Source organism: Sinohyriopsis cumingii, chromosome 8 (genome assembly GCF_028554795.1).
Source record: "Sinohyriopsis cumingii isolate HCF-2022 chromosome 8, ASM2855479v2, whole genome shotgun sequence".
Lineage (NCBI taxonomy): Eukaryota > Metazoa > Mollusca > Bivalvia > Unionida > Unionidae > Sinohyriopsis > Sinohyriopsis cumingii.
This window is the reverse complement of record NC_142968.1, coordinates 92,875,084-92,887,961: the sequence shown is the minus strand read 5'-3', so window position 1 is coordinate 92,887,961 and position 12,878 is coordinate 92,875,084. Positions and strand designations below refer to the sequence as shown.

The window sequence follows — 12,878 nt, the reverse complement described above, 5'->3', positions numbered from 1 at the left end:
CTGCAGCAAAGTGAGAACAGCATTGTGTACTAAAATTAATTATAGCAAGAACCACATATGTGCTGAAACACAGCATAGTATGAGTGATTGAATTTTTCACAATAATATCGTGTTATAATGTATAATGAAGCACATTATGACAAAGGAGAACTGTAATGGCCGCAGGTGATATGCTATCTTTATACATGTATGCCATGGTCCTAAAAGCACAAAACAAACTAATGATGGTTAGCAACTGTGAATTGCTCTATATGAGAAATTTAACTTTTCTGCATTTGGAGTGCCAAGGAGTTCAAATTAAATTTGACAAACAGTACATTTTAATTTACACAATAAAATCATGTAAAATTCACTTTCTGTTTTTTATAATTATTATATTTACCAATAATTACAAATGCAGCAAACCCAGGCTTTTGAAAGGTCATCTATTGAGCTCATAGAAATTGTTTGATTTCATAACAGATTTCTTAGTTACATGCAAGTCAAGAAAACAATTTGAATAAGGCCTAAAATATCAGATCAATTGTTCAAGTGGGTAGTATATGAAGGCGATCACATTAACTGGTTTAACTTTATGTTTACTCAGAAAGATTGGCTGTATGTTCATTTAAGAAGAAGAAAAAATGTATTAACTTGCAAAGTTACAGCAAGTCTTATTGACATTAACAAATCTACAGAATTGTGTATTACAGGGAGCTTAGTTAAGAAAAGGAAAAAAATCATTGCAAGTATTGTAAATTTATTATGGGATATCTTTTTTCATTTTCATCTTTACGATATAAGTTTGTAGGCAATTACTACTGGAGCAGAAAGCATGCTCTCTATGGATGCAACTGGGGCGAAGCTGGAGGGTATATGTGTATTATGATTTGGTAGGTATTCTTGAAGAAATATTTTAATAGGAACATGTTTGTTTCTTCTTTAAATACATTATCCAATCATAATACCCTAGGAGATTAGGTAAGAGGTGTAGGGAGGTACATCCTCTTACCCTGCAGATACCATCTCCAGTCCGCTAAGGTATGGAGACAGCATCTGACTAACCCGACTGGAGGGGACTTCATCTGTCGGGACACATTTTCAAATAGGGAAAACTTACTCCCTCCTGCAAATCCAGTGAAAGTCATTGAATCTTAAGAAGCTGTTGACCTAGAAGGGGGAACCTGTTCAGCTGTGGATAAGAGATATCGAAAATAAAAGAGAATGTGGACTCGGATCTCCATCCTATGACTTGAAAGATGTCGGCTAGAGAACAGTTCTTGTGAAATATTATACTTATGCCAGTTGCTCTACCCTTGTTAGCTTAAATGCGCAAGAAGCTCATTGAGTTGGGGTTGTTTATTCTCAACTTGCTGAATGAATACCTCACTTAATCCAGGATGAGACAGTCTGTTGATATAGCCTCCTGTTCTTCTTGAGGTAAAAATAGGCGCAATATCCCTCGACGCAGAGGCTCTATTCTATTATGGTACCACGTAAAAGCCAGAACTGGGTATGTTAGGTGGTCTTGAGCTGATGTGTCCAGACCAGACAGAGGTTTCATGACAATTGTCTGGTTACCTGTGGAGGGCAGCCTGTTCTTGGCGATGGAAAAGAATGCCATGATAAATAAGACTCAATGTCTTGTCGGAACTGCATGCAAGTCAGGTCTGCTGACAGGGCATGTATTAGCTAATTTCTGCCTGCCATCACTAATGTCATGAGGAAGCATGAAAGGTTCACCAGAAATGCCCTTAAGAGTGGTTCAAAAGGTGTCTTGTTCAGCTAGGTCAATACCCAAGATAGTTTCTGCTTTGGTCACAGGATAACGTTTTTGGCTGTAGATAGTCAAAGATGGAGAGAAGGTCAGAAAGTCCTTGTTTTGTCTGATATCCTCTCTTCCATGGTGATGAAATGTGTCAGTAATTATAGAGTAATAACCTTTTATCTTACTTCGTGCAAACTTTCTTTGAAGAGAATAAGAATTAAGCTATTTGTGATAGAGGTGCCTGGAGAGGTAAGATGTGTTCATTTGTGCACCACTAGGTGAAAACATGCCATTTGACTTCATATGCACTCAGAATGGAGGGCTTTCTTGCTAGAGTGATTCTCTCCATGACTGGTTGTGAGAATTTGTTTATTTCTGAGGGCCTGTTTAATATGATCCAGACATGCAGGTTCAGTAGCCCTGGGTAGGATAAAACAATCATGGTTATTGGAGCAGATGAGGGAAAATCCAATGAGTTTCCATTGCAAGAAGATTGATGAGGTTGTTGATCCAAGACTTCTCCCATCTGAGTGGTGTGATGATGATAATGTGACACTCTTATTCTCCTGCTTTCTGTCTCACTTTGGAATCAGAGGTGTTGGAGGGTAGGTGTATGCATCCAGGCCATTCCAATCTATGGATAGAGCATTGACAGCCCAGGCTTTTGAGCCTGGGACTGGGGATACAAAGGTTGGAATTTTGGTATTCCACCTTGTTGCAAACAGTTCAAACAATGGTTGGTCCCTTCAGGTACATGTGGAGTGAAAACCTAGGGATGAAGAGACCATTCCATCCGTATTAGTTGATTGTTCCAGGACAACGACTCAGTTGGTATGTTAGGTGTCCCATAATAATGTCTAAACATGTACATGGAACTGTTTTTTGATAGCACCACTTTAGAAAGTCCCACACCAGAATGCATGGGTCTGAGGATTTGGCTCCTCCTTGTCATTTGAGATAAGTCACAACTGTAGAGTTGTTAGACAGAATGAGAACTACCATGCCATTTAAATATCCTTGCCACCAGTGATAGGCTTTCACACTGGCTGTAATCTCCAGAATACTGAATATGCAAATGTCATTCCTGGGGAGACCATGCACTGCTGACTTCTCAAAAGGATGGTTGTAGATGGCCTCCCCTGTCTTCTGTACTTGCATCAGTACAGACTGTAATCTAAGACTGTTGTACTTGCAGATGTATACCTGCCATGAGCCAAGTTAGGATGCCCCAATTCTGCAGAAGGTGTCACAATTGTGTGCAGATGGTGAGAGCTGGTCCAGTGGGCAATCTTTTGGCCTCCTTTAGGACAGACAGAGGCGTATTAACCATTAAGCAGACTAAGCACATGCTTAGGGCATCAGGGCCAAAGGGAGCACCACAAAGTTGAGAAAAGGGTGAAAAGAAAAAAAATGAATGAAGATTTGTAAAAAAGTTTGATAAAACTAGTGCAAATTGATCACAATGTTCTGTTTCTTGATCATGGTGCACCCTAGGGTTATCTTCCCAGGTGTACGTGGAAAGGAGGGGGGCACCAAGATTTGTCAGTGCTTAGGGCACCAGTGAGCCTTAATCTGCCCCTGGGGACAGAAGAATCATTTTCAAGGGGCACATAAAAAGGTAACCTATAACAATGAGGAACACTGTTGCATTGATCAAGACTAATAGGTGAAGGAATTCATGTGCAGATAGAATTTCCTTAAAAGTAAAGAAGCAGACATGGTTCAGATTGTAAATGCTTGATCCTGAGGGAGATGAGCTTTGTTGCCTGTGTATAGAACTCAATACCTAGGTTAAAAAATTGTTGTCATGGAACTAGATCAGATTTTTCCTTGTTGACGAGAAACCCTGGTTGGTAAGCATGTAACAAGGGTTATCATGTCGTGTTTAGATATGATTCACCTGATGTTTCTGCAGGATGTCATCCAGGTAACTTGATATTGTCACCATATAAATGGTCCAAAAATGTGCCATTTACTCAATTCATCGGACAATTGAAGACCAAGGGGCAGATTTTGCATCCCAATGGGAGTGCCCTGAACTGTAATGTGATGTAGGTGAATCACAGGAATGTCCTGGAAGCCTTATGAATAGAGACATGAAGGTATGCATCTTTTAAGTCCACACAGATGGCAAAGTCTCCTTTTTGGAGTCCACGGCATTCAAAATGCACCATGGTGTTTCCATTGAGAACCAAGGGGCATGAAAGGATTGATTGAGGGCGTTTAGGTAAATCATCAGATGCAGAGTGCTGTTTGCCTTTGTCTGGAATAAAACCCCAGAGAAACAATGGGACAAATGATAAGACCCTCCCTGTGCATTATCCGCTTTGGTTTGCGAGAGCTTTGGCTTTCATTGGGTGGATCAATGACAGGACCATTTTCAAATGTTTGTGACCTATATGTGGCCCTTGGGATCTTTTGTTGATTTCACATACTCTTCCTATATCAATGCTGTGGTTGTGGGGAGGGAAACTGGCCTCCTTGGTGGCTTGTTTGCAGACCTCTACAATCTGGCCATTAAACAGAAGGTTAGTGGATAAAGGATGTGCTCTGAGCATGGTCTTATGGTGGTCCTTCAGGAAAGTGCAGACAGAGAGCACCGAGTCACATTCTGCCAATTGTAAATTTGAACCTGCAGTTACAGCATTGGCCAAAGTGTGTTGAGCAGCTCTGTTCAGTAACTGGACCATTCTTGAGACCAACTCCCATGCATGCCCTGAGATATTCAGAGTGGGAAATGAAAAGATATGTTCTGCCTGTTGGAAGATAGCCATAGAGATGAAGTCCAGTATCTAAGCCATCTAAGCCACAGCAATGATATTGCATACCAACTTCCAAGTGTCATTAAAGGCCATTGAATCCATATGTACGGACTGTGTCTTTGTCATGCACAGACCAGCTAATATCACTGTAGACTGATGGGGTTTCCAAATGAAATACTTGTGTATGGCCAAGGTAGAACCACTGACGAACTGATCATGAAGACAGGTCAGAATGTCTGTAATTCTTCCAGACTGCAGAGGTAATTTAAGTTGGACTCTTTATGTTTCATAATAAGATCAACAAATGTTGGATGCTAGTCCAGATTGTTGATTGAATGGGAGGAGGAGGGCAGAATTCCAGGGTTCAATGGCAGAAAACATACTCAATGGAGGCTCAAAGGCTGAATCTTCATTTTGGTTGCCTAAGGTGAGGCTAAGGTCAACATAACTGGTGAAGAGTGACGAGGTCTGCTGTTCACTAAACTCATATAATGCCCTAATTTAGAAACCCCGAGTCCCAGACAGCAACTGAGTAAAGAGTAGAGACTCTTCTTGTAGCAGAATGTAGAGAGATTTCAAACAACATCTGTTGAAACTTTAGAACAAGCAACATTTTGGTTGCCTGAGGTGAGGCTAAGATCCCCTGTAATGGTTGTGGCTTAGCTGGCAAAGAGTGATGAGGTGTGTTGCTCACTAAACTTATAGAATGCCCTGAATTAGAAATCATGACATATAGACAACTGCTTAGTAAAGAGACTTTTTCTCATGTAAATAGATTGCAAAACAACATCTGTTGAAATGTGAGGAACTAATCTTGACATCATGCCGTATGAGTGTTGAGGTGATACTTGGGTTAGATGGGTTCCTGTATATGTCTGCAGAAGTTGGGTTCAATGTACTGGAAACTGGACTGTTGGCGATTGAGCTCGTAATATTGTTGTTTTGGCCCTTCCTGATCCCTAGTATAAAGCCTAGGCCAGTCACAATGGAAATATGCCATCCATGTGGGGAGGATATAGTCAGGATTGTCAGGTTGGAACAGGTTATGGGATGATTGTTCCAAGTAACCTATCCATATGTCTGTTAAGCAAGAGGGAACTTGACTGTTTAGCTCTCTCCCTCACTATTCCACAACAGGAATAATGTCTAACCCTGAGGAGGCAAAGTAGATAGGAGTTGCCAGCAATGTTGAGTCCTGCGGTGGTGACTTTGTTGTCAGAGCTGGATTGGAGTGTGTCTATGACTGGCACTTCATGGCTGAAGGATAAGGGTTGACTTATCTCCCTTGCCCATCAGAAATTCTCACACTGAAGAAAGGGCATGCTGACTGGTGACATTTTTCCTCCTTAGCCATGCATTTCAGCTCTCTGCCTATAATTCTAATCTGTAAGACAAATAGAGCAGAACATGTGAAACTATAGCCCTGTACCTATCTTTAGAATGCAGTGTCAGTGCAGAGATAAATCTTACAAAGTTGACCTGGAAATTGATAACAGGCAATCTAATAAAGCAATGAAGCATACAGGTAAAATATAATGACAATACCACCTGTACAGAGGATAAGTATAAACCTGTGGGGCTGCACCTATGTTGTTTGAATACAAAGTGGGTGCAGAGCTAAACCAAATGATGGTTACTTGGAAAATAGTGATAGCAGACAATCTTAATAACAATACTACCTGCAGGGAAGATCAAGGACAGGATGTACAGGTCAAATCATAGAAACATGGTGTCCCAATGTTATGGATGCCATGATAAAGGAAACTCACCGGTATGTACCTGTCATTATGGAATTCTATTATATAAGGAGTTTGTTAAGGGCTTTCTTAAGAGCATAAAGACATGTATGCATATAAATAATGCAGCATGAACCTATCTTGCGAAGTTGCATAGGCTGCCTGTGCAAGTGACAAAGTGCTGTATGGAATGCTTATCAGATACACATCACTCAGTTGTTGTCTATAGAAACATGCAAGAGCAATCCGTGACTGAATAAACTTTGTTTAGAAAGCTTGCACGTACTTTTATGACCAAAGCGTTAGCAATACAGAAATGTATACAAGTGTCTATATTAAACACAAAAACCTTCACCTAAAAGGGAACTGTGGCACCATTATAGATACTTGTAAAGTAGGTGTGACAATATCCATTATGATGCAATTTCCTACAGGGAAAAGCCAACAGACTCCACGTACAAGTAAAATCATTGAAGTTTAGTTTGCACCCAAATGCTAAGACTGCCTTGGAAATCGATATGAAACTGTTCATAAGGGTATATATATATATATATATATATATATATATATATATATATATATATATATATAAGGAGATATTATAAACACTAGAGACTTGCATGTATGTAAAATAATTATAATCCAAACCTAAATTGAAGTCACTTATGCTCCTGGTGCCAGTACCTAAATGTGTGATGATAACAAAGTGTTAGCAAATTGTAAAGACAGAATTTGTTGGCATAGGAAGAGAAAAAGTTGGAAATATAGATGAAATATATTTTCCTTAGAAGTGAAAAACTTCTCAACTTGTAAAATTTACGAAATAATTTATTTTTCTAGAATACAAAGTGAAAATGTAACAAAAAAGGTACAGTATTGTGAATTATATCTCAAATAATCCTAGTATTTCTAACACAAGTCCTAAAGATTAAAGTTCTGAATAAACTTTAGTGATATTTCAAATAATTTCCATTGCTATAAGTGTTGATATGCCTGAAGTGGCCTGTGTTATAGTGATGTGCCAAGTCTTTTATTGAATCACAATAATACAATCCAAGAATATGACCTTATCTGAATTTCACTATAAATCCAAGCCTCTATTTCCAAGATCATTTTTGTGCGCTTTGTTTTCCAGAGAAGAATAACTTGAATCAGATAATTTGAATAAATAAATTCCAGTCCATACGAAATACTGGACACAACATTAATGCTACTGATTCTGCTTAGATCTTACAGTGCTAATTAATATTTTTTCCAGTAAACAAGATTATATAATAACAAAATAAGACATAAAAGAAGAGCCAGCATGTGGGACAATAGTTCATTTCTAGAAAAATCTTAAAGATAATTAGAAAGTCTGTTACTAACATTATACTAGTGTGGGTACGTGTGAAAGCCTGCCAGTAGCTTCTCGTGGGTCAGTGGTTCTTCCTTCACCAGTTATACTGGCCGCCATGTATAGCCTATCTTGAGCTGAAAAATGGCGTTAAACCCTAGAACAACAACTAACATTATAATAAAAGAACATAGTAAACACAATGTCCTTGACTTATGCCAATATCATAGTTCTAATAGTTAACTCATACTCTTAGAAAAATATTAGATATATTTTAATTGTTTATAGAATTTTTAAAAAAATCAATGATTCAGGTCTGGTAGAAAATGAACTTGATTTTAGACAAGGTAAAGTCCAAAATATAAATATCCATAGCTTATAATAAAATAAAAAGAAACTATAAAATAAATAAAAAATACAAATTAAATACACATTACAGTTAAGCAAAATAAAAAGTGCAAAGAAAAGAGTTCCTCATAGGAACTAATGCTCTACTGGCCAAATAGAATTTCCAGGAATTCAAGATAAAACCATTTCTTATTTTTAACTGCTGAGTGTGAAAACCTTCTCTGATATTCTTCTGCAATATTTTCAAATTAGCCACAGATTGGCACGATTTTCATTTAGGACCAACAAGACATCATTTAGGACAAAATAAGACATGATACAAAGCCATCAAGTAAAAAACCCATGTTGATCTGATTTTCTGTTTTGGAGAAGTCACAGTATGGTGGTCATACTGGATATCAGATTGGCAATAATTCTTTTTAGGTCTGACTAGACATCACATGAAAGTACAACATCAACATAAGAAGTGACAACAATATTTTCAGGATGGTCATTGTGGTTGCTGCTGTAAAATTGGATGTCTAAGCAGCACCATTTTCAATTTTTTCATTTACCACCAATTAGACATCATAAAACGTCATTTAGTAAACATCCCAAATTGATAAGACCACCCATTTAGAAATAGGAATAACAAGATTTTTAAGATGATGTGCAGTGGCACCCAATTCATTTAAGCCAAACAAGGCATCATATAAAATCTTCTGGTGATAAACCCCATACTGATTTGATCATACACTCAGAAGGAGTAGAGAAACCAAAATGACATCTGTGGTGGCCAATACGATATGTCAGATTGATATAATTTTCATTTAAGATCAACTAAACATAATAATAAATCTTCTGTAGCAAGCTCATGTCAATATGACCTTCCTTCCATTCAGAAGCAGTGATAAGATTTTCAAGATGGCTGCCATACTAGATGTCAGATCAGCACCATTTTCATTTTGAACCAACCACTGATCATAAGTCTTTTAGAGAAACCCACTGTTGATATGACTGTCTGTCTATTCTAGAGGAGTAGCAATAACAAGATTTCAAGATGGCTGCTATGGTGGCCACACAGGATATGTGAATGGCACCATTTTCATTTAGGACCAAACAAACCATTGGATGAAAGGTTCCATGGCAGTTTGATCAGTAGTTTAGGAAAAGCAGCCATAGCAAACTTGTGCTAAAGGATGGACAAACAATGGATGAGAGAGCATCCCATATCTATTCAGGCACATGACCATTTGAGCTAAATATTGCAGGAGCAACATGATTTGATGATATGTGATCATAATATTTACAAAGTTTCATGGCAATCCATCAATATCAGTGTAAATTGTTGCCATAATGAGATTGTGTCATACAGTACTCTAAGACAAACAGGGCAATAACACTATCAAAAAGTGCAGGATCAAAATGATTTGCTGATATAACTGGGGGACTAGTTACTGTAATGAGAGTGTGCCATACACCATTACAAAAAAAAGTGAATAACTACCAAACATTGCAGTAGCAAAGTGATTTGTTGATATGGACATCTTCAAGTTATGATCATAATATATACACATCCAACAAACACTGCAGGACTAGACGCACTACTGAGCACAGAACAGAACAAAAGATGGAGAGACATATTGGGATTACTGTGTGTTACAGTATATTGATTTGATTGCAACACTTCAGTTTAGGCAAGAAGCTGGTCATGACATGCATGTCGAACCCATGACACAATCTGTTCTAAATGCAAGGTCAATCAAGAATATGGATGGATGTATTAAGAGATATATAGTCATGCAACTGCTGGCAAAGTGATCACTATGTTGTGCTTCTGCCAAGGTGGGCTTGACCATAGGTCAAGGTAACCTACTTTTGGTCAGACAGATATTGGAATTACTGGGAGGGTGGTACCGTATATTGATTTGACTGTTAGTCTATTGGTTCTGAGATTTCTTGGTTCTACTTAAAAATCTGAAGTGAATTGCACAAACCCAGACCTATACATAATACATTGGTTGGCAGAATGGGGTCAAGATTGTTTTGGTTTTACCAGTACATTATACACAGACTTAGATCTAACCATACATTATATACCAGCTGGCAAATCATAGTCTGGACTATTGGTTTTACAAGTCTATTATATACTAATTGGCAGATCAGGGTCTGGACTATTGGTTTTACAAGTCCATCATACACTAGTTGTCAGATCAGGGTCTGGACTGTTGGTTTTACAAGTCCATTATACACTAGCTGGCAGATCAGGGTCTGGACTATTGGTTTTACAAGTCCATTATACACTAGCTGGCAGATCAGGGTCTGGACTATTGGTTTTACAAGTCCATTATACACTAGCTGGCAAATCAGGGTCTGGACTATTGGTTTCACAAGTCCATTATACACTAGTTTGCAGATCAGGGTCTGGACTATTGGTTTTACCAGTCTATTATACACTAGCTGGCAGAGCAGGGTCTAGACTATTGGTTTTACAAGTCCATTATACACTAGTTGGCAGATCAGGGTCTGGACTATTGGTTTTACAAGTCCATTATACACTAGCTGGCAGAGCAGGGTCTGGACTATTGGTTTTACCAGTCCATTATACACTAGCTGGCAGATTGGTTTACCAATGCATAATACTATGGTTGGCAGATCTGGACTATTGGCTTTACTTTTCATTTCAAGCATAAGGCATTGACACAGATCCGCCAGTACATTATGAATTTCCTTATCAATGTAACGAGTGAACACAAATATCAATTATTATTTGCACTTAAATTTCTTACAATTCCCTTGCAGACTCCACCAATGACAACAAAATTTGTTGTACCTGAAGTCCATTTATTCATATACCTTCTTTATATAATACAATCAAGTAGTGATTCTCTTTCAGGCTTGATAAAACTTGCCGTAACCCCAAAACCATATATTTGAATATGATCTGCTGCATGTATCACCATCGAACTTGACCTTTATATTCATCTTTTAAACTCCAACGCTTGAGACTTTCATAGCCCAGCATAATGAAGAAGGAGAACACAACCGACTGCACAATCCTGGCTGAGAGTCCTTTAAATGCGAATGAAAACCCTTCCTCCTTCCACAGTCTTTCCAGAGTTACCTGGAAGTATTTCCCTTCAACCTGAAAATGTAATACAATCACAATTACTCAATGCTATTGGATTTATAGAAAAAAAAATCAAGAAAAACTGTGTGATGATAAAACTTAAAGAATTAACTTAAACAATCTTCTTTATTTTTAACTAGAAATGTGTCCATATGACACAGATGCACCTGCTTAAATAATTAAACCAAAGGGCAAAGTACTGAGGAAAATGGGCCATAATTCTATAAAATTTGGCTGTAAATAGTAAAATTAAAACAACAGATGTATTAATTATTTCAAGCTTTATACCAAACAAGATTTCAATACATGCAACATTTAAAATATGTTGGTGAAAAAGAAAATTTTGATTGGACAGAACGTCACATATGGTTTGGATGAACACAAACAATACCACATGCTCCCTCATAGAAAATGGCAGGGCATAACACAAATGAAGTTCTTAGCACCAAATACTGCAAGAAAAATTGAAACATCTAGGGTTGTCTGATCTATGGTTATTTATGGTGATAAAAAATTCACTATTTTCAATAATACAAGACATAGAATAAGGTCAAGAAGAGCACACAGAAAAATAGGTGGAAACTTACAACTATCAGAGAGGAAAACCAACTCAAATATGTCTGCATGCAGAAGTGAATGGAATATCCTAAGCAAATCAGCAGAACTACTCAACAGGAGAAAGGAACATTTCAGCAGCCTGCTTAGGGGCATATGTGTGAAAAATAGATGAGGGAGAGGATCTGGAGGTCGACATAGGGCCCTTTACCAAGGAAAAGGTCAAACAGGCACTCAGAAAAATCAATAGTATGGCCCAAGACCTGAACAACATTCCACCAGAAGCCTTAAAAGCAGATGCCATAACTATAGCAAACACTTTGACCGTTTACAAGAAACATCAAAGAGGTTCTGCAAGATTGGAAGAAAGGCTACATTGTCAAGAGTCCCAAGAAATGAGACCTTCATGACTGCTATAACTAGAGAGGTATTCATCACCTAACCCTACCAAGCAAGATTCTCACAAAGCTGAATTTGGAGAGGACCACATCAGCAGTATATTCCAGGCTGAGTGAAGAACAAGCAGGTTTTCACTTGTGGAGGTCATGTACACAACAGATAGCAACAGTCCACATTGTCATTGAACAGTGTGTAGAATGGCTGTCATCCCAGTATTTAAAATTTGTCGACTCCAGGACAGCATTTGATATGATCGACAGAAGCACCATACGGAAAATATTGAGGTACTACGACATTTAAGATTGTCAGGATTATCCAGTGCCTCTATAAAGACATGACCTGTCATGTCATACACAAAACAGACATGTCTCTTTCTTTCTCTGTTGACACTGGCATCCAGCAAGGATACTTACTTTCACCAATGATTTTCTCAATAATGATAGACTAGGTGATGAGGATGGCAATAGACCAAACATGAGGCATATTGTAATACCAAACTCAACAAACCAAAAAACTATGTACTGTTTATTAATCTGACCTAACTCAACAAACCAGAATACTAGACTATTAAGAACCACATTCCCTATCCAATAATAATAATAATAACACTATTAATAATAAAGAAACAGAGTCAGAAAAACACGATGCAGTTCATTACATTCTTAATACCTTTATGGTATGATGAATAGAGCATTTGCATGCACAAACATTGTCCATTCATTGTGTCAAAATTAGTTGATGTTAAATGTTGGGTGTGAGATCATGTTCGACCTACAAGACTGTAGCATTCTTGATCACCTCATTTTATGTCAGTGAAAACATCTTCCATTCATGTATGTATGCCCTCCACCGACCATCGTTTAGATCTCCAATTCTGCATTCTGGA

General features: G+C 37.9%; 1 protein-coding gene across 6 annotated transcripts in view; it reads right to left on the bottom strand.

Annotated features, from left to right (window-relative positions):
• Nucleotides 1–10,731: 10,731 nt before the first annotated feature.
• The window catches only part of LOC149794151 (solute carrier family 25 member 44-like), a 36,148-nt gene continuing 34,001 nt past the window's right edge, over nucleotides 10,732–12,878 (bottom strand). For all 6 annotated transcript variants that reach the window (XM_089968231.1, XM_089968228.1, XM_089968227.1 and 3 more), the window contains one exon: nucleotides 10,732–11,053. In XM_089968231.1, coding sequence (XP_089824357.1) covers nucleotides 10,865–11,053 — 189 coding nt within the window. In that variant the 3' untranslated portion in view covers nucleotides 10,732–10,864. The remainder of the gene's footprint in view (nucleotides 11,054–12,878) is intronic.